The sequence below is a fragment of the Amia ocellicauda genome, chromosome 2 (assembly GCF_036373705.1).
Source record: "Amia ocellicauda isolate fAmiCal2 chromosome 2, fAmiCal2.hap1, whole genome shotgun sequence".
Lineage (NCBI taxonomy): Eukaryota > Metazoa > Chordata > Actinopteri > Amiiformes > Amiidae > Amia > Amia ocellicauda.
The window spans coordinates 41,079,091-41,103,780 of record NC_089851.1 but is presented as its reverse complement, the minus strand read 5'-3'; the positions used below and the strand labels follow the sequence as shown (position 1 = coordinate 41,103,780).

At 39.8% G+C, this 24,690-nt stretch overlaps 1 protein-coding gene across 5 annotated transcripts in view; it reads left to right on the top strand.

Moving 5' to 3' along the window:
- The window catches only part of LOC136771449 (disco-interacting protein 2 homolog C), a 280,332-nt gene that overhangs the window by 202,268 nt on the left and 53,374 nt on the right, over nucleotides 1-24,690 (top strand). For all 5 annotated transcript variants that reach the window (XM_066723806.1, XM_066723798.1, XM_066723789.1 and 2 more), the window contains 13 exons: nucleotides 44-167; nucleotides 3,156-3,265; nucleotides 4,715-4,817; nucleotides 5,128-5,192; nucleotides 10,083-10,176; nucleotides 12,484-12,603; nucleotides 13,749-13,863; nucleotides 14,712-14,851; nucleotides 15,775-15,911; nucleotides 18,017-18,225; nucleotides 19,640-19,754; nucleotides 20,392-20,593; nucleotides 22,789-22,898. In XM_066723806.1, coding sequence (XP_066579903.1) covers nucleotides 44-167; nucleotides 3,156-3,265; nucleotides 4,715-4,817; nucleotides 5,128-5,192; nucleotides 10,083-10,176; nucleotides 12,484-12,603; nucleotides 13,749-13,863; nucleotides 14,712-14,851; nucleotides 15,775-15,911; nucleotides 18,017-18,225; nucleotides 19,640-19,754; nucleotides 20,392-20,593; nucleotides 22,789-22,898 — 1,644 coding nt within the window. The remainder of the gene's footprint in view (nucleotides 1-43; nucleotides 168-3,155; nucleotides 3,266-4,714; nucleotides 4,818-5,127; nucleotides 5,193-10,082; nucleotides 10,177-12,483; nucleotides 12,604-13,748; nucleotides 13,864-14,711; nucleotides 14,852-15,774; nucleotides 15,912-18,016; nucleotides 18,226-19,639; nucleotides 19,755-20,391; nucleotides 20,594-22,788; nucleotides 22,899-24,690) is intronic.

The following is a 24,690-nucleotide window of genomic DNA, read 5'->3' as shown; positions in this document are numbered from 1 at the left end:
CTTATATATGTATGTCTTTTCCCCCTCTCACAATCCTCCCCAGGATGCAGGAAGTCAGCAGATTGGCTTTCTGCTTGGAAGCTGTGGCGTTACTGTAGCCTTGACTAGTGATGCCTGCCATAAAGGACTGCCAAAAAGCCCCACGGGAGAGATACCGCAATTCAAAGGTACTTCAACTATGGTTGCACCTCTTCTTGTAACACAGGCTCCATTCTTTGACATACAGCATAAAGCAAAGACACTGGGCATGATTTTCCACTGTAGGCATACCAGGCAAACTGCCCACTTTATTTAGTAGGGACTGGGCAGTTTGCCCTGACTGGAAAATAAGGACCGCAAGCTTTTGTAATTATTTTTTTTTGTATTCCACAAAATACAGTATCGGCAGTGCCCCATCCATAAACAATTTGATGATTTACAGAAGAAAAATATATATTCTGCAAAGCCAGGCTTTACTTTTAAGCGGCCTAGAGTATTAATTGAATACCGTTTGTCATTATTCCACCAGAGATTTAGCACACTGTGTGTTTTGAAATCCTCCACGCTTACATTAGTAGCACAGTCATTATAGGAAGCCCTCCTTGCTCCAGCCAACCTAATCACTGCATTTTCTGAGAACTCTCTAACTTATTTCCACAGCCGTGAACTCACAGTTTGCGGAGGCAGAATGTATTTTTGTATTATTACAATATATTATTGACTTTCTACATTGAAACTGTCTGCTAAAGAATGAAGAAACAAGCTTGACTGAATTGGAATGGAGTTGGAATGTGACTGGAATCTTGCATCCTAATTTAGAACATAAGAAAGTTTACAAACAAGAGGAGGCCATTCATCCCATCGTGCTCATTTGGTGTCCATTAATAACTTAGTGATCCAAGGATCACATCCAGTCTCTTTTTGAATGTTACCAAATTGTCGGCTTCAACCACATGGCTGGGGAGTTTGTTCCTGATTGTGACAACTCTCTGTGTGAAGAAGTGTCTCCTGTGTTCTGTCTTGAAGCCAAATTTCCATTTGTGTCCCCGGGTGCGTGTGTCCCTGCAGATCTGGAAAAGCTCCTCTGGTTTGATGTGGTCGATGCCTTACATGATTTTGAAGACTTAAATCAAGTCCCCACATAGTCTCCTCTGTTCCAGGGTGAAAAGGTTCAGTTCCTCAGTCTCTCAGTAAGACATTCCCTTCAGACCTGGAATAAGTCTGGTTGCTCTCCTCTGAACTGCCTCTAGAGCAGCGATATCTTTCTTGAAGTGTGGAGCCCAGAACTGTACACAGTATCCAGATAAGCTCTAACTAGTGCATTGTACAGTCTGAACATCACTGCCCTTGTTCTCAATTCTACACTTTTGACAATATACCCTAACATCCTGTCCAGATCAATAATATAGATTAGAGAAAGCACAGGCCCCAATAATGATCCCTGTGGAACTCTAGTAACAACCTAATCCAGTTAGAAGCAACTCCTCTTATTGACACCCTCCTATATGTCAACCAATTCATAATCCATCTACTTACATTACCATGAATAACTACAGCGTCCAATTTTAGGTATCTGGTACACGTGATCTATAGCTACAGTTGTTATGCATGTTCATAAACTCTAATAGATTAGTAAAACATGATCTGCCTCGTCTAAACCCATGTTGACTATCTCCAAGAATATGGTTTTCATTAAGATGATCCTCTATTTTCTGTCTAATCATTTTTTCCAACATTTTACAAGTGATGCAGGTGAGACTGATTGGTCTGTAATTTCCTGTCTCAGTTTTGTCCCCTTTCTTGTGGATTGGTATGACATTTGCTGTCTTCCAGTCAGTTGGCACATCCCCTGTTCTAAGTTTCATTTGGAATATTTGAGATAGCGGCCTATAAATAATTTGATAAGACGGTATATTTCCAACAGTACTTAAATAATTTCCCTAATTTATTTAAGTACTGTTGGAAATATACCATCTGGCCCAGGTGATTTACTTGTTTTTAATTCTGCTAGTCCCTTTAGTACCAACTCCTCATTTATCCTGATCTCTCTTAGGGTTTGACAGGACTGGTTGTTAACCTGTGGCATGTTATCTGTTTTTTCTTTTGTAAAAACCTCTGTGAAATACTCATTTAGAACATTTGCCACATCTTGTTTGTTTTCCAAGATACTTCAGTTTTTGCCCTTCACCTGTTTCACTTCCTCCTTGCTCTTTGCATTAATTTTAGCTCCAAGAGCTATGTTTCTTTCTATTTCCCTCTTTGCTTTCCTGATCCCTTTCTTAACTTCTCTTTGTAGTTCTATATATTCTATGTATTTTGTTTTGTCTCTATCCATTTTGTATGCGCTATACAACATTTTCTTTCTCTTGATATTTTTTTTCATACTTCAATTAAACCATTTTGGATTTTTTTTTTTAATTATTATTATTATTATTTTTTTTAAGTGTGCCTCAAAGCTAACCATTTTGTCATTGCAGTTAGCCATTGGTTCTCTCAGTAATGCCATTCTGACTCTATCTTGGTCGTTTGAAAAGATCAAGTCAATGCTGTCTGGTTGGTTTCCTGACAAATTGAGTTAGAAAGCAATCATTTACCATCTCAACCATTTCTATTTCTGCTTCTGTAGTCCCAGCTGGGCTTTCCCAGTCTATGTTTAGGAAATTGACAGCCACATCCTTGCTACATGCAGTCCTGATTACGCTGTACAATGCAACATCTTTCTGAATATCTGAGTTGGGTGGTCTGTAACAGATATTTTATTCAAAAGTTTAACCCACAAGAATTCAGTTTCATTAGCAGTATATAATTTGAGTTATTCTGCATCAGTGCCATTTCTGATATATAATGCTACCCCACCACCTCTTTGATTTTGCCTGCACCTCCTAAACTGTGTGTATCCTTTCAACTTGTATTCATCCCCATCATTTCCTGTAAGCCATGTTTCTGTCTCTCCTACAACATCATAGTCACAAACCAGCTCTGTGGCTTCTAGGTCTGACATCTTGTTCCTTATACTCCTGGCATTGAGGTACAAACAATTCAGGACTTGCCTACAAGCAGTTTCCCTTTGTTTTCTTTAATTAGTAGAACATCTCCCATTGTCAGATACAGATTATTACAGTTGTTGTTCTTTCTCACACCTTACACAGGTTTGTGTCTCTTGTATCTCCCTCCAGGGTGGCCAAAGCTGCTATGGTTTGTCACAGAGTCTAAGCACTTGTCCAAACCACCACGAGACTGGTTCCCACATATCAAAGATGCAAATAACGACACTGCATATATTGAGGTGAGAAAACTGTCATTAGAAAACACCATCAATGAGTTTACTGTCTATTTTGATTAATCGATTGTCTTTCAGAAAGTTTTTATTTTAATCACTGTTGGTATATTTAGTTAGTTGACAATTTGAAAAGTTTGCAGTTATTAGCAGTGAATAATTTGACGTTCATGTCTTGAATTTATTTTTGCTGAGCAAAGATTGATGAAATAAAAGCAATGAATTTCTATTTTTAAAGTCTAATTACACTGTTTGATGTGACATTCAGGCCATATTACTTGTGGGGTCATAAAAAGCCTCTTTGTCTCTTTCAGCAGAACTAAATTATGTACATTTAAATTAGAGGTTCAATTCAGTCATTGTCAGAAAACAATGATGTTGTAAAATTATAGCCATGCTTCATCCTTCATACACATATATATATATATATATATATATATATATATATATATATATATATATATATATATATACACACACATGCAGCAGAATATGAAATAGTAGGATGTATTGTGATAAATTAAATATTTATTGTTTGAGGTGTTGTATCAATACTTGCTCTGCTTTTGATTACTATTGCCTGAGAGATCAAGTTGCATTTAAGTAGGAGCGTGCTATTCCAGGAATCCACTTCAGGCTCCACCAAATTAGGTTACATGTCTTTTCTTTTTTTTCTTGCCAATGACAAGGGCACAGAAATTGTATAGCGTTAGAGAAAACATGGTGGATGCATTTCATGTGTCAGAGTGAGTGAAGCCAGCATGTGGAGCAGAAAGGAATATGCAACAGTGCTAAATACAGAACTCCCCTAGGGTAATTAAAAAAAAAAAAAATCTGATCAGAGTCTGGTCCACAGTTTGTATGATTACCTCATGTTAGTGTGATTACTGCAAGCTTTTTTTAACTGCTACGTTGAAAATAACTGTAGCCTAGATAACTTAAAAACTTGAAACCCACCCACCAGTAGAAACTTACTGTCCCCATACTTCGTGGCAGATTTCCACTAAATGGAAAGCAAGAAGTATCTGAGAAACTAAATTGTGTGTGCTTTTTTTCTTTTACGTGTTTCTGTTAAACTGCATTTCATAGTGATTTACATTTAATGATTTACTAGTCATGTCCTGAAATAGCACTGAGACAGACTCGAATATTGGATTGACAGACCATCTAAAGAGCACAGCTCGACTGTTTCCATTAAGTCAATCTGGTATGTGAACAGTAACTGATACATTTTCGATACATAACTGGCTGATGTGGTTCATATCGGGGACCCTCAGACCTACAGACTGGCCTGCTGCTTTGAATTATAGATTAATATGTTGAAGCTCAACTGAATGTGAATGGCTCCCTCTTAAATCCAGCTTTGACAGAAGATTAAAACAGATTAAAATTTAAACTTTTGGAGGAACCTGTTGTGTTTTACTTTTTTCACTGTCACATTCCTCCATTGTGAAACAGTATAAGACCTGCAAGGACGGCAGTGTCCTGGGAGTGACTGTGACCAGAATTGCCCTGCTGACACACTGCCAGGCTCTGACTCAGGCCTGTGGATATACAGAAGGTGGGGGACTCGGCTACTTCATCTCTGCATTTACTCTCCTTTACATACCACTATACTGCATCTACTTAAGTGTGGCATTTTGTAATCATAATAACAGGAAGCAGAAGAAGAAAAAGAATAATAATGAATATGGCACTTGCAGTCCCAACTCCATTCTGACTTACATTTAACCAGGCCTTGTTCTCTCTGTCCATTGGATTATATTTCAAGAGCTCTGTTACTTTTTGTCCTTTTATTACCAGGACTGGGTGTTTGAGCTTTATTTTTCAAATGTATAACATTTTGTCTTGTTGATTTCTGTCTTCACCAGCTGAGACCATTGTGAATGTATTAGACTTTAAGAAGGATGTTGGCCTGTGGCACGGCATTCTAACGGTAAGCTCTCCAGCTGTGCTGCTTGGGTGTATGAAATATGCATTTTTTTTTTACTGTTTTACATGGTTATCATTAATTCACAAACTGATATACTGCTCTTTTGGAGTCTTTCTTTTCCTTTATATATTTTTTTGGTTTCCTCTCAAGAGTCACCTTCAGTCAGATTCTAGTCTGTAATTTCTTACTAAAACACCACAAACATGTAAATAAGCATGTCACTGTCTTGTGCTGTGAGCATTAATCAGTTGATATACTCTTATCTTCATGTGATGGCTAGACGACTGGGTCAGAGCATCTCCAAAACTGCAGCTCTTGTGGGGTGTTCCCGGTCTGCAATGATCAGTACCTATCAAAAGTGGTCCAAGGAAGGAAAAGCGGTGAACCAGCGACAGGGTCATGGGCAGCCAAGGCTCATTGATGCACGTGGGGTGCGAAGGCTGGCCCGTGTGGTCCGATCCAACAGATGAGCTACTGTAGCTCAAATTGCTGAAAAAGTTAATGCTGGTTCTGATAGAAAGGTGTCAGAACACACAGTGCATCGCAGTTTGTTGCGTATGGGGCTGCTGACCCCTGTCCACTGCCAAAAGCGCCTACAATGGGCACGTGAGCATCAGAACTGGACCACGGAGTAATGGAAGAAGGTGGCCTGGTCTGATGAATCACGAGTTCAGGGTGTTGACTTGGCCTCCAAATTCCCCAGATCTCAATCCAATTGAGCATCTGTGAGATGTGCTGGACAGACAAGTCCGATCCATGGAGGCCCCACCTCGCAACTTACAGGACTTAAAGCATCTGCTGCTAATGTCTTGGTGCCAGATACCACAGCACACCTTCAGAGGTCAAGTGGAGTCCATGCCTCGATGGGTCAGGGCTGTTTTGGGACCTACACAATATTAGGCAGGTTGTCATAATGTTATAGCTGATCAGTGTATATTTATACATATACATATATACAGTGGTTGAAATGGGCTGGTATACAACCAGGGGTTAAATTGGGCTGGCCCAAATATGTGTTAGCCAAAATTGAATTAGCCGTTGTGCGCTCCAACGATTAGCTTGCTTCCTAAGTGAAAGGGCAGCCCATTCTTTCTCTTTCCAAGATGGGTCTGTTTTGTGCACGACCAAAGATGAGCACGCTTCTCTATTGGAGAGCGTGTGAGCTGCAATGAGCCCCACACTTGCTTGAACTGCACACAAGCAAAATTCTGTCCCTCGTTGTGAGACTGATGATAGGTAGGTTGCTGATGGTAGGTTGCATTGAGTGAAGTAATATTAGAGACTACTTATGAAACACCAGGCTGGTGATGATATTAGTTAACACATTTTTCAAAATAAGCGACTAGATTAAGTTTGAAGTCATATCGATCGATTTAACACTTTAACCTGGCTAAGGAGGGCGACGAAAGTTAGCTACTGTAACGTTTGCGTGTGTGATTGAGCAGCATCAAGTGCTGTTGTAAATAAGCTAGTCAACCACAACACTAGCTTGCTGTTTCTTCAGAAAGTGTGCAAATTTAGAAAAAAGTTGTCTTCTTACTTGTTCTGGTGTCCTCCACCAGAACAGTGAGGCAGCATCATGGAAAGAAGGAAGGCAGCAAGAGGAGGCGGCTGACAGATTATTTCCAATTACAGAGGTATCTCGACTAGTTTAAATTGTTAGCTAACAAAAATAGTTAATCACTCGTAGCTACTGTCACACATTTGGAGGGTTTTATCAGACATGGATAATATCAGTTCTGGAAAATTGTGGTATGTATCACTAAGTTTTAATTTATGGAGAAACGATTTAAGATACATGCAGTTTTTTTTTTTGCTTCGTAGCTGAGATTCCGCTGAAAAGAAACGTGTGGTTTGTTTACATTGCATCTTTCCTGGCTTCTGCAATTCAGTGTTCAGAACATGGGGATGGTATTGTCCAATAGAAAGCATATTACTATGGTCTATATGCAGCCCTGGAGATCTTATATTTGTTTACCCAATCACAGACTGTGGACTTTACAAATATCTAGCCAATCCAAAGGATCCTCTAAAAACCCTGGAACTCAGCTGATAAGGCAGGTGTCAGGTTATACTTTGAGTCGAGAAGAGGGGGAGGGGCTATGCATGAAACTCTGTGAACGTATAAGAATATAAGAACATAAGAAAGTTTACAAATGAGAAGAAGCCATTCGACCCGTCGTGCTCATTTGGTGTCCATCAATATCTAAGTGATCCAAGGATCCTATCCAGTCTATTTTTGAATGTTACCAAATTGTCGGCTTCAACCACATCGCTGGGGAGTTTGTTCCTGATTGTGACGACTCTCTGTGTGAAGAAGTGTCTCCTGTTTTCTGTCTTGAAGCCAAATTTCCATTTGTGTCCCCGGGTCCATGTGTCCCTGCTGATCTGGAAAAGCTCCTCTGGTTTGATGTGGTCGATGCCTTACATGATTTTGAAGACTTAAATCAAGTCCCCACTTAGTCTCCTCTGTTCCAGGGTTAAAAGGTTCAGTTCCTCAGTCTCTCAGTAGGACATTCCCTTCAGACCTGGAATAAGTCTAGTTGCTCTCCTCTGAACTGCCTCTAGAGCAGCAACATCATTAATATAGATTAGAAAAAGCAAAGGCCCTAGTACTGATCCCTGTGGAACTCCACTAACAACCTCACTCCAGTTAGAAGTGACTCCTCTAATCCACACCCTCTGTTTCCTAGACATCAACCAGTTCATAATCCATCTACTTACATTACCCTGAATGCCTACAGCTTCCAATTTGAGGATCAGTCTTTATAAGGTTTCACACCACTTAGATTTTTAAAAAGCTTTTAAAAATGCTTTCACATGATCTACAGCTGCAGTTGCATGACATTTTTTTAATAAATTAGTAATACATGATCTGCCTCGTCTAAACCCATGTTGACTATCTCCAAGAATATGGTTTTCATTAAGATGCTCCTCTATTTTCTGTCTAATCATTTTTTCCAACATTTTACAAGTGATGCAGGTGAGACTGATTGGTCTGTAATTTCCTGGCTCAGTTTTGTCCCCTTTCTTGTGGACTGGTTTGACATTTGACGCCTTCCAGTCAGTTGGCACATCCCCTGTTCTAAGTGTCATTTGGAATATTTGATTTGCCTATAAATAATTTCCCTCATTTCTATAAGTACTGTTGGAAATATACCATCTGGCCCAGGTGATTTGCTTGTTTTTAATTCTGCTAGTCCCTTTAGTACCTCCTCCTCGTTTATCCTGATCTCTCTTAGGGTTTGACTGGACTGGTTGTTAACCTGTGGCATGTTATCTGTTTCACTTCCATTTTTGCCCTTTATCTGTTTCACTTCTTCCTTTATGACCTCTTGCTGTTGTATTATTGAAAAAAGCTCTTTGCATTAGTTTTAGCTCCAAGAGGTATGTTTCTTTCTATTTTCTATTGATGTGTGTATCAAAGCTGCCTACCGGACCGGGGGAGTGTGTCACCCCAGCAGACCCCCTCTTCCGTCTTCTATAAATAGTGGGACACACCACTCCATTCTTACTCTTTTGCTGGATCACAACAACCCAGCTCTGGGCAGTTTCTCTTTCTCAGATAACCGGGGTTGCATTCGCATCCTAACGTTACACTCTGCTCCACAGCCACAGCTGAGAGCGCAGAGGAGAGAGAGAGAAACAGACATTTACATTGTAGCTTATAAACAATATGCTTTTTGTATGAACCACAATGTTGTTGGTAGCTATGGATTCAGAACTTCAGGTAAAAGTAGTATGCATGTATAATATACTTAAAAACCACAATTTGAGTGGAAAATTTGCAAAACTACATGGTTGATTTTTATTTGCATAATTCTGCCCCAACTCTTAACGCTGCAGATAGGGCTCCCCCAGCTCCACAATTCCAATTCAACCCCTGTGTACAACAGTATGCCACACAGGCTTTTCTCAAAAATGACCAAACTTTGACAAATTATATATATTTAATAACCTTTAAAAAATCGGCAGCCCTATTATTTGTTGTAAAGCATGAGAAAATTTAATGTTATGGTGCGGCACTCACTTCTTATTGCAGTGCTGTGTTTCCATGGCCACGTGCCTGCCTATATATAAAATAAACACACATACACTTATGGGTTAATTAGCAATAGAACTAGTATACAGCCACAAAGTTAGTTTTGCAGCTTCACAATATATAGCCATACACAAATATACGTGTGTGGATTATAGGTATAAAAGTTAAAGATGACATTTATCAAAGCTAATGATGATATTTTCAAATTTGCTGTCACAGTGGTGTTTTAGTGAGTACCCACATTAAAAAACTGAGCATTGTCTTTTGAATGCCATTTGAGCTAAGTGTACATTAAACATTTATTACTAAATAAATTAGTTGGGATTTAATAAGCACTGTCTAGTACAACAGACAAACCAACATGTCTGTGGTATATTTTCTTGATAGATTAAATATGTTAATTATAGCATGGTGAAAAAAGTTGGTTGTTTTTAACATTTCCTTCTGTTGTTTCCAACCTGCCCTTGTATGTAAACGACACTGGAATTACATTACCTGAAATGACTCTTTCTTGTTGTCATTGTGCATTACAATGCATTATGTTGAAGTGATTACAATGATAATGAAGGTAATGGAACGGAAGCCATGGGCATCATCCATTGCATAAATATGCAGCAACTAAATGGACCATATAAGCCATTTTCACAAGCTCCCCCCCCAACACACACTTTTTTTTATTTTTCCAGAAACTTTCAGACAAATATCAACATAACAAATGACAAACCCAGAATGGCATCTACTTAATGTGATTTTACTATTATGATGCTTGTATTTTATTTGTTAATCTTCACTGCTTCTTGAAATGAATCAGGTTTGTGAATCCCATGTAATTCGCTCTTTGTCTTTTTCAGAGTGTCATGAATATGATGCATGTTATCAGTATCCCCTATTCCCTAATGAAGGTGAACCCACTGTCCTGGATACAGAAAGTGTGCCAGTATAAAGGTTTGTAAGCATTTTTTAACTCTCTCTTAGACGTGATTCCAGATCTTGAGACATAAAACATTTGCTTTAAATCCATCTCTTCTCTTCTTTTCACTGGATTCCATCCATATGTATCTGCTGGTACGATATTAAAGCCACCCATATTAGATATAGACTAATAGGTGTTCACTTCCAATCTCATTTGGTTTAAATTACAAGAATGTTTCTTGGGCTTCACAGCATGCGCCAGATAGAGTAAAGCAAGTTTCAAATTCCTGTTTAGTTTTCCAACAGTGCCATGACCATTGATGTCAACAGCTGTTTTTAGACGCAAAGTTCTAAATAAGATGAAAAGTTACAATATTTTAAAGCAGGGGTCTCCAACATTTTTAACATGAGAGCTACTTTGAAATAATGAAAGATATCGCAAGCTACTTTTTATTTTCTTCTATTTTATTCATCATCAGGGGTTTGGCACTGCATGCACAGATATAAAGGCACATTTAAGACGCATTTAACATGTCAGCAATCACCTCTTCCCTTCTCGAGTTCAGACTGCGCGCAATATTCCTGGAAATTCATTGGCAGATATTGTATTATGTTTGTCATTTTTAGCCAATTGTGGCTAATCAGGGGTGGGATAATGGAAATGTAGATTTGATTGGATAGTAACTGGGAGTTTGTGTGTCTGATTTGTGAGATTATTTTTTTGAGTGAACAAAATATGATTAGCCTAATCTGAAGGTCATTGCTCACTGCATCCGATACATCATGTGTAGTCTGTCATCTGAAAAGTTCTTCTTGTCCATCAAGAACATTGAACATTGGATACGTTTAAACTGCACCAAGTACACAACCTTTCCCGTTTCTTACACAATGTGCATTCGCAAACTATGCCACTGTTAATTTACTTCCTCAACTACAATAATAATAATAATAATAATAATAATAACACAATCTTATTATACCCAAAGTGCTACTGGTCAAGCAAGAGTCAAAACAGATGCAGCAAAAAGATAAAATGGGCAATACAGCAGTAGTAATTCAAACATGGTCAATGTCATTTTTAAAGCACGAGACATCAGAAAAAAATCCAAAATTTATGCATCTCTGTCGAACGACAATGACGTCCTCGTGTGCAAGGTGGGATACGGGATGCACACTGGTTTCTGTGTCTTCTCACACACGTAAAAATCGGATACATCATCGGATCCAGTGTGCAAAGGGCTAAATGCAGCCCCAGCCTTGGCCATTTGAGCACCCTGTAGGACAGCACTAATCACCACCCCCTACTGGTTTCTCCTTAGAAACTGCGACACCATTCCAGAAACATAGCAGTTCAGCCATTGACCATGGTCGGGGGTTAAACAAAGTAATCGATTCTTTCTATATCTGCATAGACAAAATAAAGACGTCATCGTTCTAATTTGCACAGACCAAAAATTGACCCACTTTGGCTTTTCTCCTGCAAAGGTGTGTACAGACTCCATTAAATCGAGCTGTTGAGCTGGTTCGTGCTCAATAGATGTTGTCGGCAGTCCAATGAGTTGTTGCTCAGTCATCATGGAGCGAAGCGAGTTATTAATCGGCTTTAATTTTCGCCACTTGCAACAGTGCACCCGATCTGACTGTCAAGTGTTGTCAGTGCATTAAATGGGACAAACTCAAGGCCACTGGAATGGTGTGGCTTGGACTCTCCATAAGCTGCACTGGGGTCTGTTTGGTGATTATGAACACTTCGAATGATGTTCACAGTATTCACACTGCACTTGATCGCTGTATTTAACTCATATTTCACGATTTCCCAATGAAGATCTTTAGCCGTTCACTGCTTCCACAGTGGTTCCAAACTTTAAAATAATTCTAACCTATCAAAGGCTCTCTGGACTGTCACTCAGCTTAGTACTGCCTTCAAGCAGAAGTAAGTGACCCAATCAGTGATGTGAGGTTTTGGAAACCAACTCTCTTAGGACAGAACTGCTCTGGGGGCAAGACTTATATGATGCTTCTGATTGGTTACTTGCCTTTAGGAGGCGGGACATACATGACGCAACCTTAGTTTTGACAGGTTTGTAAACTTGGAGACAGTGCCTCCCCCATGTCTTGTTGTCCTGTGTGGTTGCGCGCACTTGCTCAATTGGCGAACTGGCCTTGGCTAAATGTGTGCATGTATTTCCAAAAACCTTAAGCCCAAACATATTAAAAGATATATATGTGTGTGTGTGTGTGTGTATATATATATATATATATATATATATATATATATAGGGACATGTTTTTTTGTACATTTTAGGTTTTAATTTCTATATTTGTGTCTCCACTTTTCAGCAAAAGTAGCATGCGTGAAGTCTAGAGACATGCACTGGGCACTGGTGGCACATCGAGACCAGAGGGACGTCAACTTGAGCTCCCTAAGGATGTTAATAGTGGCAGATGGATCCAACCCTTGTGAGTTGATATGTGCTCCTCAACTCTTCAACAGAAAGACGCGCCCATCTCAGATTTCCTCGTTCAAGTGAATGGGAAGGAAAGGGGTGCTTAAACCGTATGAACGGTTTTGATATCAATGTTGTATTGGATCTGTGGTTACACTCCCTCCAAAGTGTTGCTTGTCTGAATTAAATAGAGAATTGAAAGAAGGTGGTAGGCCCCTCTCCAAAACACCTTTGTCATTGCATTGCTTTTCACCTATCATCTGGTATTGATTGGCCCAACGAAATAGTCTCATGTGGAACTTAATAATAAAATCACCAGATTGTCACTACAGCTACAGAATTGTCACCACTGCTGCCAAAAATCCAAACTGGAAAAGTTGTGCGCTATTAGTTTATTTTAAAAGATTTTATTTTAAAGGAACTCTTGAGACATGATGACAGACCAAATGGAATAGTTTCCATTCATTGCACAAATACAAACCTAAATATTACAGAGGTTAGTCAAGGACCTGGAGACCAGTGTCCTTAAAAAATAAAAAATAAATAAAAGGAATAGCTGTTCAAAAATCAAATTCAGTTTTTTATGCAACAGCTTTTTTGAATTATAGTTTTGTTAAAAAAATGTTGGATCCGTAAATGAGATTTTATATGCATCAGACTTCCTTGAAAGACAGAAATTAAAAATCAAAGACTTATTAAACATTTTCTAATTATTAAAGCAATTTGAGACAGTGGTTATGAATCATACTATTCATTTAAAATCTGTTTAACGAACCTCACTGTGTAATGAAATACAGTATTTTAAAAAGATGATAGCATGCATGCACATGTCAATTATCTTTATTGATGCTGCATAAAAAACATGTATTTATTATTCTCATAAGATAAGTTAAGTGGGCACAGAACTTTCATGGAAAAAAGACAAAGGTATATTTTGCGTTGAATTAGAGACCTGAGCTAGAGTACAAATTGTGAATTACTTTCTTTTATAAGTATTTCAAATCGAATAAAATGTCTTATATTTTACAGTCTTGCAGTCATATTTAAAATGAAACTCACCTCAGTTGGGAAGGATACAAACCACAATGTGTGAAATTCAATACATTGACCTTCCAGTGAAGCGTGAATTTAAAACGCCTTTCCTCTCCCTCCCACCAGGGTCTATTTCTTCCTGTGATGCATTCCTCAACGTCTTCCAGAGCAAGGGGCTGCGTCCAGAGGTGATCTGTCCATGTGCCAGCTCCCCAGAGGCACTCACTGTGGCCATCCGGAGGTATGGACACAATTTATCATTATTATTATTATGATGATTAACTGCTCCATATTTTTATGATTAACTTTTGTTTTGTTTTAATGTGTGCTCTATGGCAGCTTTTGCAACGGGTGGTACACTACATAAAACTGATTTATTATTGATTAGTAGTAGCAGCAGCAGCAGCATGATTATGATTAACCTGAAATATTGAAATCAAAGCCACATACATGGATTTACAAACCCTACTGTATAATATACTATGTGTATAGGACAGTACAAGACATGCAACATTATACAGAATTCATAAGCTTTATCTGCAGTTGACACGGAGGTGTATGAGGCATAAAGGAGGTCAGGTGAGGGACAGGTAGATGCAGCCATAACAGGGAGTGCTTGACTGTGGACGTCCTTGCATCCTATTTATAATAATAATAATAATTCTTATCCAGGAAGACTTACAATTGTTACAATGTATCTCATTATTTTACTGGAGGTAAAACTAGATAAAGTGCCTTGCTCAAAGGTACTACAGCAGTGTCCCCCACCTGGTGTTGAACTCAAGACCCTCCAGTTGGATGTCCAGAGCCCTAACCGCTACTCTACACTGCTGCCCAGGTTTAGATGTTTAGTGATATACAGTGGATCCTAATATTTGCATTCATCCTTTGAAAGCCATTGAAGAAAGGGTCACCAGAGTAACAGTTTGCCTTCAGCCGCTACCCCTCATTATTATTAAGGTTCTACCCCTCATTATTATGCAGTTATTACTCTTTTATTGCCCTTATAAGGTATTTGAACAAAGGGAAAATGTAACCTGACCACCACTCTGCAGTGCTACCTTCACCTTGGTGATTTCGTATTTACAGGCCCACAGATGACAGCAACCAGCCCCCGGGCCGAGGCGTCCTCTCCATGCAAGGCCTGAGCCACGGCGTCATCCGGGTCGACTCAGAGGAGAAGCTTTCTGTGCTGACGGTGCAGGATGTGGGCACAGTGATGCCGGGAGGTATGGTGACGCTGAAGACTGCGGTAATGTCTCTAACTGCAGCCTGTACTAATGAAACGTTTTCCACCGACCCAGCTGGGTTGACACGGATGGTTTCTGTTTTTTGTTTTAGTTTTTTCACCCAATATGAAGACTATGGAACTTACTGACACTGTAAATATCTTGTGGGGGTAATTTGATAGTTTCCAAAAGCCGTTTAAATTGACTTTTTCCTAATATTAGAAAAACAAAATTATTAAAAAAACACCCGATTATATGTGCAATGTGCAAAAACCAAAGAAAAAGCCAAACAAGATAAACATTGGAAATAAAGGAGGCTTTGTTTAAGGCTCCTAACCCACAGTGAAAATCTCCACCTACATTGTGCTGTGGCTTTGTGCACATGATCAGGACTAAGCTGATTGATAGGATGGGGTTAACTGTACACGCAGCACTCCTGTATCTCAGACTCTTCTCACTCCAGGCTTCTACTTTTTCTCAGCACACTGCCCCCAGATGAGTCGCTGTGCTGTGACAGTTCATCCAGTTCACTCTCCAGTAATGCATGTCATATCGCACCAGACTGCTCTTCACCTGGTTTCCATTTGGAATCTGCTGCAGATCCCTTTATAGAGTGTCATTTTAACTACCCTTTTAACTTCATAACTCAAACAGAGCTCATTAAAACATTGATTTGATTTTTTTGTCCACTTAAAAAACAAACCACAGCAACAACAAAAATGCACCACATTTAAACTACTTGAATGATCTGAGCCAGAAAAGGTTCACCCCTCTCCTATTCCCATTTGGACTGGTGTGAATTTGCTTAATTCCATTGAAATGTGGAACCAATAATGGTAATGGAGAAAAAAGGGTCAAGCCAAGGTAGGAGGTTGGCAGCAGTGTCCTCAGAAGTTTTACAGAGTTCTGGCTTGTGTTTCCAGCTCTCATGTGCGTTGTGAAGCCGGACGGTGTGCCCCAGTTATGCAGAACAGATGAAATCGGAGAGCTCTGTGTGTGTTCTATAGCCACTGGTACCTCTTACTATGGCCTCTCAGGCATGACCAAGAACACCTTTGAGGTAAGCAAATACAACATCAATCGGTTATTTTCCAGTGAATATTCCCTCCCCCCTCAAGTTCCTGTCAGAGGTCTCATCCTGGTATATAAAAACAATTATATATAATATAAAAAATACATATATATTTAAATTATTTATATAAAATGTGTACACACACACACACACACACACACACACACAGGTGACAAATTAAAGGGAAAAAAGTGTCTCAGTAAGGTGTTGGGCACCACGACCCACCAGAACAGTGCTCTTGGCACAGATTCTACGAGTCTCTGGACTCTACGGGAGGGATGAACACCATTCTTCCAAAAGATATTCCCTCATTAGGTGTTTTGATGATGGTGGTGGAGAGCGCTGTCTAACACGTCGGTCCAAAATCTCCCAATCTGTCCAATTGATTTGAGATCTGGTGACTGTAAAGGCCATAGCATATGATTCACATCATTTTCATACTCATCAAACCATTCAGTGAGCCCTCATGCCCTGTGGATGGGGGCATTGTCATCCTGGTAGAGACCACTCCCATCAGGATAGAAATGTTTCATTATAGGATAAAGGTGATCACTCAGAATAACTTTGTAATGATTTGCAGTGACCCTTCCCTCTAAGGGGACAAATCATGCCAGGAAAATGCCCCCCACAGCATAACAGACCCTCCGGACCCCCTCACTGTAGGGGTCATATCACTTTTTTTCAACATCTCTGTAAACCAGTGCTTGGGACCGGTACCGGTGCCCCAATAATGACCCCTCTTTCACAGTCACTTAGATCCTTTCCTCTTGCCATCTTGATCCAAAGTCGAGGTCAACTGGTCCTATTCAGCATTTTTATACATGCCACAGAGCCCGATAGGATGTTAATTGCTTAACTGTATCATGCAGTACACCTCTTTGGAGGCATCTGCATTCGTTATGTTCCTCCACTCATTTATTTAGGTTTTTCCTTACATTTGTCACCCGTCTGTGTGTGTGTGTATATATACACACACATACAGCTCTGGAATAAATTAAGAGACCACTTAACATTGATTTCTAAACATGGAAGTGGTCTCTTAATTTTTTTCAGAGCTGTATATATACCTACAGAGTTTCAAATGTTTTAGAACAGCTAAATTGTTCCAGATTTTATTGAAATTTACAGTTTAATGTACTCAGAAATTAAAGCATAGAACAAATACACAATTGGAGATCATAGAATCGTTTTATTTAACAAAATGTAACTAAGCTGATGGACGCCTCTGGTACCCTAAAAAAGGGCATCAAATCCATGTGCTTCTCTTTAATCCCATGTGTACTCTTCACTGTTTTGTTGTTTGCCAAGTGTTTGGTATTTCATGAAAGCTGAGACTCTCAGCTTTCTAACGATGTGAAGCATTCTGTGATGTGAAAAATTAGTTTTTCTGAAATGTGGGGGTGGGGGAATACTTGGTCTGAGTAGGAATACAAAATCTCAGAAAATATTGACAATGATGACATATTCTGGAACCAGACAGTCTGATGATCAAAACAAGACCATCCACGTTTTGGTAGAAGCAACACAGACCCATAGAGAGCTCAAAATGTCAAGATGGAAAACTGTTTACAGTGAACTAATACACAATGATTTTAAATAATTGGATCTGAACTTCTCTGTGTTTGATAGAACATCAAATAATATATACTGGATTAAACGTTAGGTTGTTCTGAACAAAACAAGCCTATTTGCAACGTAATCCGATCATAACTGAGTGATCTGTTACCTTCTGAATGAGACCCCCCCCGGAAGAGACTGTGCGTTTACCCCCCGGGCTCTGAATGACGGCGGGTGACACGGAAACTGTACATCGGATGTGTTTGAGATTGAAACACGCTGGTAGCCAAGAGAATAAGCTTTCAAGCGATGTGTGCATTGTAGGAATACAATACTGGACTTTCAACTTTTCAAATTTCAATAAAAACTAGAAAAATGGAGGTGTATATGTATGTATATATATATATATAAACGGTTACTTTTTAAATGTAAAAATGTGTACAAATACTACACTACTTAAACAATGTTCCATAAAAAGTGTCCATGCCAAGTGTGTTTTTTGTCGGGGTTTACACCCGGACTCATTATCCCGGCAGGTGTTCCCAATGACCAGCACTGGGGCACCCATCAGTGAATACCCATTCACCAGGACTGGGCTGCTGGGCTTCGTGGGCCCGGGAGGGCTGGCGTTCATCGCAGGCAAGATGGACGGCCTGATGGTGGTGAGCGGGCGCCGGCACAATGCAGATGACATCGTGGCCACAGCCCTGGCAGTGGAGCCCATGAAGTTTGTTTACAGAGGGAGGTGTGTGACCTTTTTTTACAATTCAATACTCTGCAGTGCAACAGAGTGCCTTGCTATACAGTGCAATGCAAAACAGTCCAATACACAGCACTGTACAATTCCATATACCATTATACAATAGAATATAGTTTGTTCTTTATAGTGCTTTTCTCACACAGCATCCCAGGGCACCTTACAACAAGGCTGAAATCAGGAGGCTGATTGCCAGACTAATAGCAAGCACATGAACCTTTAAACCTGACTTTGTTTGTAGCTGCTTGGAGTAGAACGCTAAAGACAAGGCACACTGTAACTAAAATTTCCTCTTCCTCTTCTGAACTTTGAGCGACTGAGAGGGAGGACCAGAGATCTTCACGTGCTAGCGATCTTTGTGGGGAAAGCCCAGTTAAACTTTTAAATTAAACCCTGCTGACCACAGACCCCGCAGACTGGAGCAGACTCCAAACACGCAGGAGTGCCTCCTGCCTCCAACCTCACAGATACCTGTTTGGACAGGGCAAGGCTCTGTCACAACTATAAACTATACTTATTCAATTATTATATTGTTGTTGAACAGATAATCATTGAGATTCCAGGGATGCCAGTACTTAAATCTGCAAGTCCACAGAAAGTAATATTCTTACTGCAAAATGTAAATCTGTGGAAAATCATTATGGTCCTTTCATAGATAATAAGTCTATGGAAAACTGGATGCTCTTCCTACAGATATTGTGTTGTGGATCATTGTGTCAGACTGGTATTACAGTCATGCATTACTTTGAAATATTTTTGTATCCAGCTGGCAAAAAAAAGTTCCCTTTACATTACATTCATTACACCACGTTATGTAGTGTTTTGCAGATCGAGACCAGTTGATACAATCAGTGGAAGAATTGTGCATCCTATTTTGAAAAGTGGCTTTTGTGCTTATTCTTGCTGCACAGGACCTGTGAATTGGCATAAGCTGCAAAATGTCACTCTGATTTCCTCTGGGAAAAACGCAAAATACTTTGCCTCTTTGTCCCCCCATTGAGTCAGAATTGAAACATTGAACTCCAAGAAATGACTTGTCTGAACAGCTCAATGTCAATTACTTTCTACTTCCACTAAAAGAGCATGGTGCTGCTGGAGCCTCCCCTCCATGTCTCATTCAATTTGCCCGTGGAGAAAGAAATGCCAATGGCAAGTTAATTTTCCATTCGCCATGAAAAGGTGCAGAAGGCAGCAGCTATAGAATCTTTTGCAAAATTGATGTCGTTAGGAAACTGAGATCAACAAAACCAGTTGCAATGTGGACAAATGTTTCTACTTCTTCTCCTTCTCCTCTTATTATTATTCATAGTCTTATGATCCATATCTCATATCACAGTCTGTGTACCCTCTTTGTGTTCTCTCTGAGGGCCGTGTTTGACAGGGTTTCTCTCGGGTTTTTCAGGATAGCTGTGTTCTCTATCACTGTGCTTCATGACGAGAGGATCGTGATAGTGGCTGAGCAGAGGCCAGACTCCACAGAGGAGGACAGCTTCCAGTGGATGAGTCGGGTACTGCAGGTAACAGTCTGGCAAAGGTGCAGGAGCAGCACCCTCCTTCCCAATGCCCTGCGTCTATTTATAGCCCTAATTTGACACTCACAGTGCTGGACTATACCCAAGGCATGCTGTGAGACTTCAGTGTTGTTTATGGCAGCAAGTTGAGTCAGATCATGACAGTCTTTTGGAAATGCCTGTTATATATATTAGGACAGTCAAGAAAATTCCCTTGGCTGTATTAAACTGAGGGGAATTTTATGGGTGACACATACATATATTTTTCTGCAGCGAAAAACAACAATCTTAGTCTAATAAATCTTTAAATATACAAATTATATCATTCATCTTGGCTCAGTGGTATCAGAACTGTTCTTGACCATCGCTGTTTCTTTGTATCATGCAAAATCATGTATTCCCATCTCTTACATACAATCAATGACTTTAGCAAAAAAGGTGAAGGTGAAGAGATTGTGTCTGATTGTGCAGCAAATGTATCAATGCCTGCTTTACATTTTCTGAATAATGTTTTGTAAATATTTTCTTTAGCATCCCAGCTTAATATGCTTGGAATACTCCTTATAATCCTTTATGGTTGGTCATAAAAAAATTATGAATTATTGTAACCATTATTTTAACTGCTCTGTCTCGGTTTGCCTAGGCAATAGACAGCATACATCAAGTTGGAGTCTATTGTCTGGCCCTCGTTCCCGCCAACACCCTCCCCAAGACTCCCCTGGGGGGCATCCACCTGTCAGAAACCAAACAGCTTTTCCTTGAAGGCTCCTTGCATCCCTGTAACGTACTGATGTGTCCACACACCTGTGTAACCAACCTGCCCAAGCCAAGACAGAAACAGCCAGGTGAGTTCTATTATTGCATCATACTGGAAACCTACAAGGCTTTGAACTAGCCAGTTGGCTTACATGGCTTGGTGCTATGTTCTTTCCCCTCTGACTCTCAGCATGTAAGGTCTGAGGACTGACCTGCACACCAAATGTTCTGTACTTTCTCTGAGGAGACTAGAATACCAAACTCTTGAAAATAGATTAACACGGCCAGCAGGGAACTTTTAAATTTGTATTCCTAAAAGTGTTGTATGGGATTTTTTACGATTTTAAGTGTTTTTATTATTATAATTAATAGTAATAGTAGTAATCGCAGTAGTTATTAGTATTAGTCATGATGGTGGTAGCAGTAGTAGTAATGGGGAGTGGTAATGGTGTTGGTGGTGGCAGTAGAAGCGTAATTAATTATTTGTATTAATTTGACAACTGCCTTTATTCAAGGCGACTTGCAAGAGATTCAGAAGAGCCTCATATATAATCCAGTAACAGTGCCCCTGTACATTTACAGTGAGGGAAAAAAGTATTTGATCCCCTGCTGATTTTGTACGTTTGCCCACTGACAAAGAAATGATCAGTCTATAATTTTAATGGTAGGTGTATTTTAACAGTGAGAGACAGAATAACAAAAAAATCCAGAAAAAATCATTTCAAAAAAGTTATAAATTGAGCTGCATGTTAATGAGGGAAATAAGTATTTGACCCCTTCGACTTAGTACTTGGTGGCAAAAACCCTTGTTGGCAATCACAGAGGTCAGACGTTTCTTGTAGTTGGCCACCAGGTTTGCACACATCTCAGGAGGGATTTTGTCCCACTCCTCTTTGCAGATCCTCTCCAATTCATTAAGGTTTCGAGGCTGATGTTTGGCAACTCAAACCTTCAGCTCCCTCCACAGATTTTCTATGGGATTATGGTCTGGAGACTGGCTAGGCCACTCCAGGACCTTAATGTGCTTCTTCTTGAGCCACTCCTTTGTTGCCTTGGCTGTGTGTTTTGGGTCATTGTCATGCTGAATACCCATCCACGACCCATTTTCAATGCCCTGGCTGAGGGAAGGAGGTTCTCACCCAAGATTTTACGGTACATGGCCCCGTCCATCGTCCCTTTGATGTGGTGCAGTTGTCCTGTCCCCTTAGCAGAAAAACACCCCCAGAGCATAATGTTGCCACCTCCATGTTTGACGGTGGGGATGGTGTTCTTGGGGTCATAGGCAGCATTCCTCCTCCTCCAAACACAGCGAGGTGAGTTGATGCCAAAGAGCTTGATTTTGGTCTCATCTGACCACAACACTTTCACCCAGTTCTCCTCTGAATCATTCAGATGTGGGCAAACTTCAGACGGGCCTGTACATGTGCTTTCTTGAGCAGGGGGACTTGCGGGCGCTGCAGGATTTCAGTCCTTCACGGCGTAGTGTGTTACCAATTGTTTTCTTGGTGACTATGGTCCCAGCTGCCTTGAGATCATTAACAAGATCCTCCCGTGTAGTTCTGGGCTGATTCCTCACCGTTCTCATGATCATTGAAACTCCACGAGGTGAGATCTTGCATGGAGCCCCAGAGCGAGGGAGACTGACAGTTATTTTGTGTTTCTTCCATTTGCGAATAATCGCACCAACTGTTGTCACCTTCTCACCAAGCTGCTTGGCGATGGTCTTGTAGCCCATTCCAGCCTTGTGTAGGTCTACAGTCTTGTCCCTGACATCCTTGGACAGCTCTTTGGTCTTGGCCATGGTGGAGAGTTTGGAATCTGATTGATTGATTGCTTCTGTGGACAGGTGTCTTTTATACAGGTAACGAGCTGAGATTAGGAGCACTCCCTTTAAGAGAGTGCTCCTAATCTCAGCTCGTTACCTGTATAAAAGACACCTGGGAACTAGAAATCTTGCTGATTGATAGGGGATCAAATACTTATTTCCCTCATTAACATGCAAATCAATTTATAACTTTTTTGAAATGCGTTTTTCTGGATTTTTTTGTTGTTATTCTGTCTCTCACTGTTAAAATACACCTACCATTAAAATGATAGACTGATCATTTCTTTGTCAGTGGGCAAACGTACAAAATCAGCAGGGGATCAAATACTTTTTTCCCTCACTGTACATGATTACACTTGTAAATTACACTAGGGAAACCGCTCTGAAAGCACACGTCTGTACAGTACGATAAACCCTGCCTTCTTGTGACATGTTGCCGCTGTCGCCTACATCTTCCAGAGATCGGCCCTGCCTCTGTGATGGTGGGGAATCTGGTGTCTGGGAAGAGGATAGCACAGGCCAGCGGCAGAGATCTGGGCCAGATCGAAGACAATGACCAGGCAAGAAAGGTGTGTGTGTGGTACCCAGGACCCAGAGGGCTTGATTTTCAAATAATAAACGAAACCACAAACCACCTCCTCTGACTGAAGAGAAATTAAACCGATGCAGTGGGTGTTGTCTGTGATCACACACACACTCATTCCATGTTTAATTTGACCCCCCCCCCCAGCATCGTTTATACTGATACATCTTGCATAATGGTTTTGTGTATATCCAGGCTGTCTTTTTTTTGTTTTGTTTAGTTTTTTTTTTTTTTTTTTTTACTGTTTTTCTGTATTACATTGCTTATTTTATTCTATGTTCTCTTCTCCTTGGCTGTGAAGTGGTAAGGCCTTATTGCATTGGGCCTGTTAGCCTTCCATTCTTGGTTTAGGCCGAGAGAGAGCCTTAGACATTGTGGTCAGCTGTTGGTCCATCCTTCATACTGCTTATACAGGGCAGTGGGCTTTTGGAAGGAAACAAGAGGTCTGTTCCTCAGGTTCAAGTTGCTGCTGGATTTGGCCAGGTAGCAATATAATCCACAGTGTTTTCATTCTATTTCACAGTAGATGATGAGTGATAATGTTTGATTAAATGCAGCCTTTAAACCATACCTGTCAAACAGAAGGACTTGATTACAGGATTAATGTAGACACAAAAAGTGGAACTACTAATAATTTCCAAGTTCTATTTAGCCACTTAAGTAACATAAAAAAAATATATAATTTCAATTTGGATGTGTGAGTCGTTTTACATGATTCAGTCTTACCGTCAAGGGGGGAAAAATGCAACGGCCAACAGAGAAGTGGGAGGCTGAAATTAAACATTATTATTATTATTATTATTATTATCATTATTATTATTATCATTATTATTAAATATGTTAAGTTATGCAAGGCAACAAGGCTTCAGAAAGCTGTCTGAATCACGACCACAGGCTCTGTTGGGAACTTTTAAATTCCCGCTACCTGTGAGAGGGTTTTAACACAAGCTGCTTTTTCACCATTACCTTCATGACTGTTCATCAGCTCCTCTGCTCGCTACCTCCGTGTCACAGCGGCCGTACATTCTGCTATTAACTCTCTAACTCCCAGTCTGAGATTCCTCAATTTAAGGATACAATTTAAACCATTAGAATTAGTAAATGGCCTTGATGAGATATTTTTACTGCTGACCGCTATGCACTAAGATAGTATCTGCCTTTCAGGCTATACTTTAAATTTACCAATTTACCCCAAACAAATTAAGAAAAAGAACAACAGAGTGACGAGAAAGAAGTGGATATCCCTTCTGGTGATGTGTTTCAGCAAATCTAAAAATTGATTAAAAACTCTGTAAAACGTGTTTCTGTCAAATCTCCTTGTTTAACTGCTAGTCATCTTAACACAGATTATTATTAGTATTAAAGTTTTCAAATTTGTATTGTCCATCTTCTTCCTTCCTTCATTTAACAATTCATTCATTTAACAGTACTGCTATAAGCATTCATTCATTTTTTAATTCCTCAATTTTTCCATCCTCCATTGTGTGGCTTCAGTCCTCATACAACTAACCTATTCAGCATGTTCAGTCATTTGAAAATCAGGCCCTAGTGTGAGTGGATTTTTATTAATATTATTATTAATATTTTATTTATCATCATTATCTGCGCAAAAAAAAACAGTACATGTTTTGTTGGTAAAATGAGAAGATCATTCCTTGTTTTGAACAAATCTATAGCCAGATCAAAACAGATTGTTTTCAATTATGTATAGCTGTGTCTTTCTTTGGAAACCAAAACACTTATTTGAGACTGGTCTATCATAATTTTCATATGGGGGA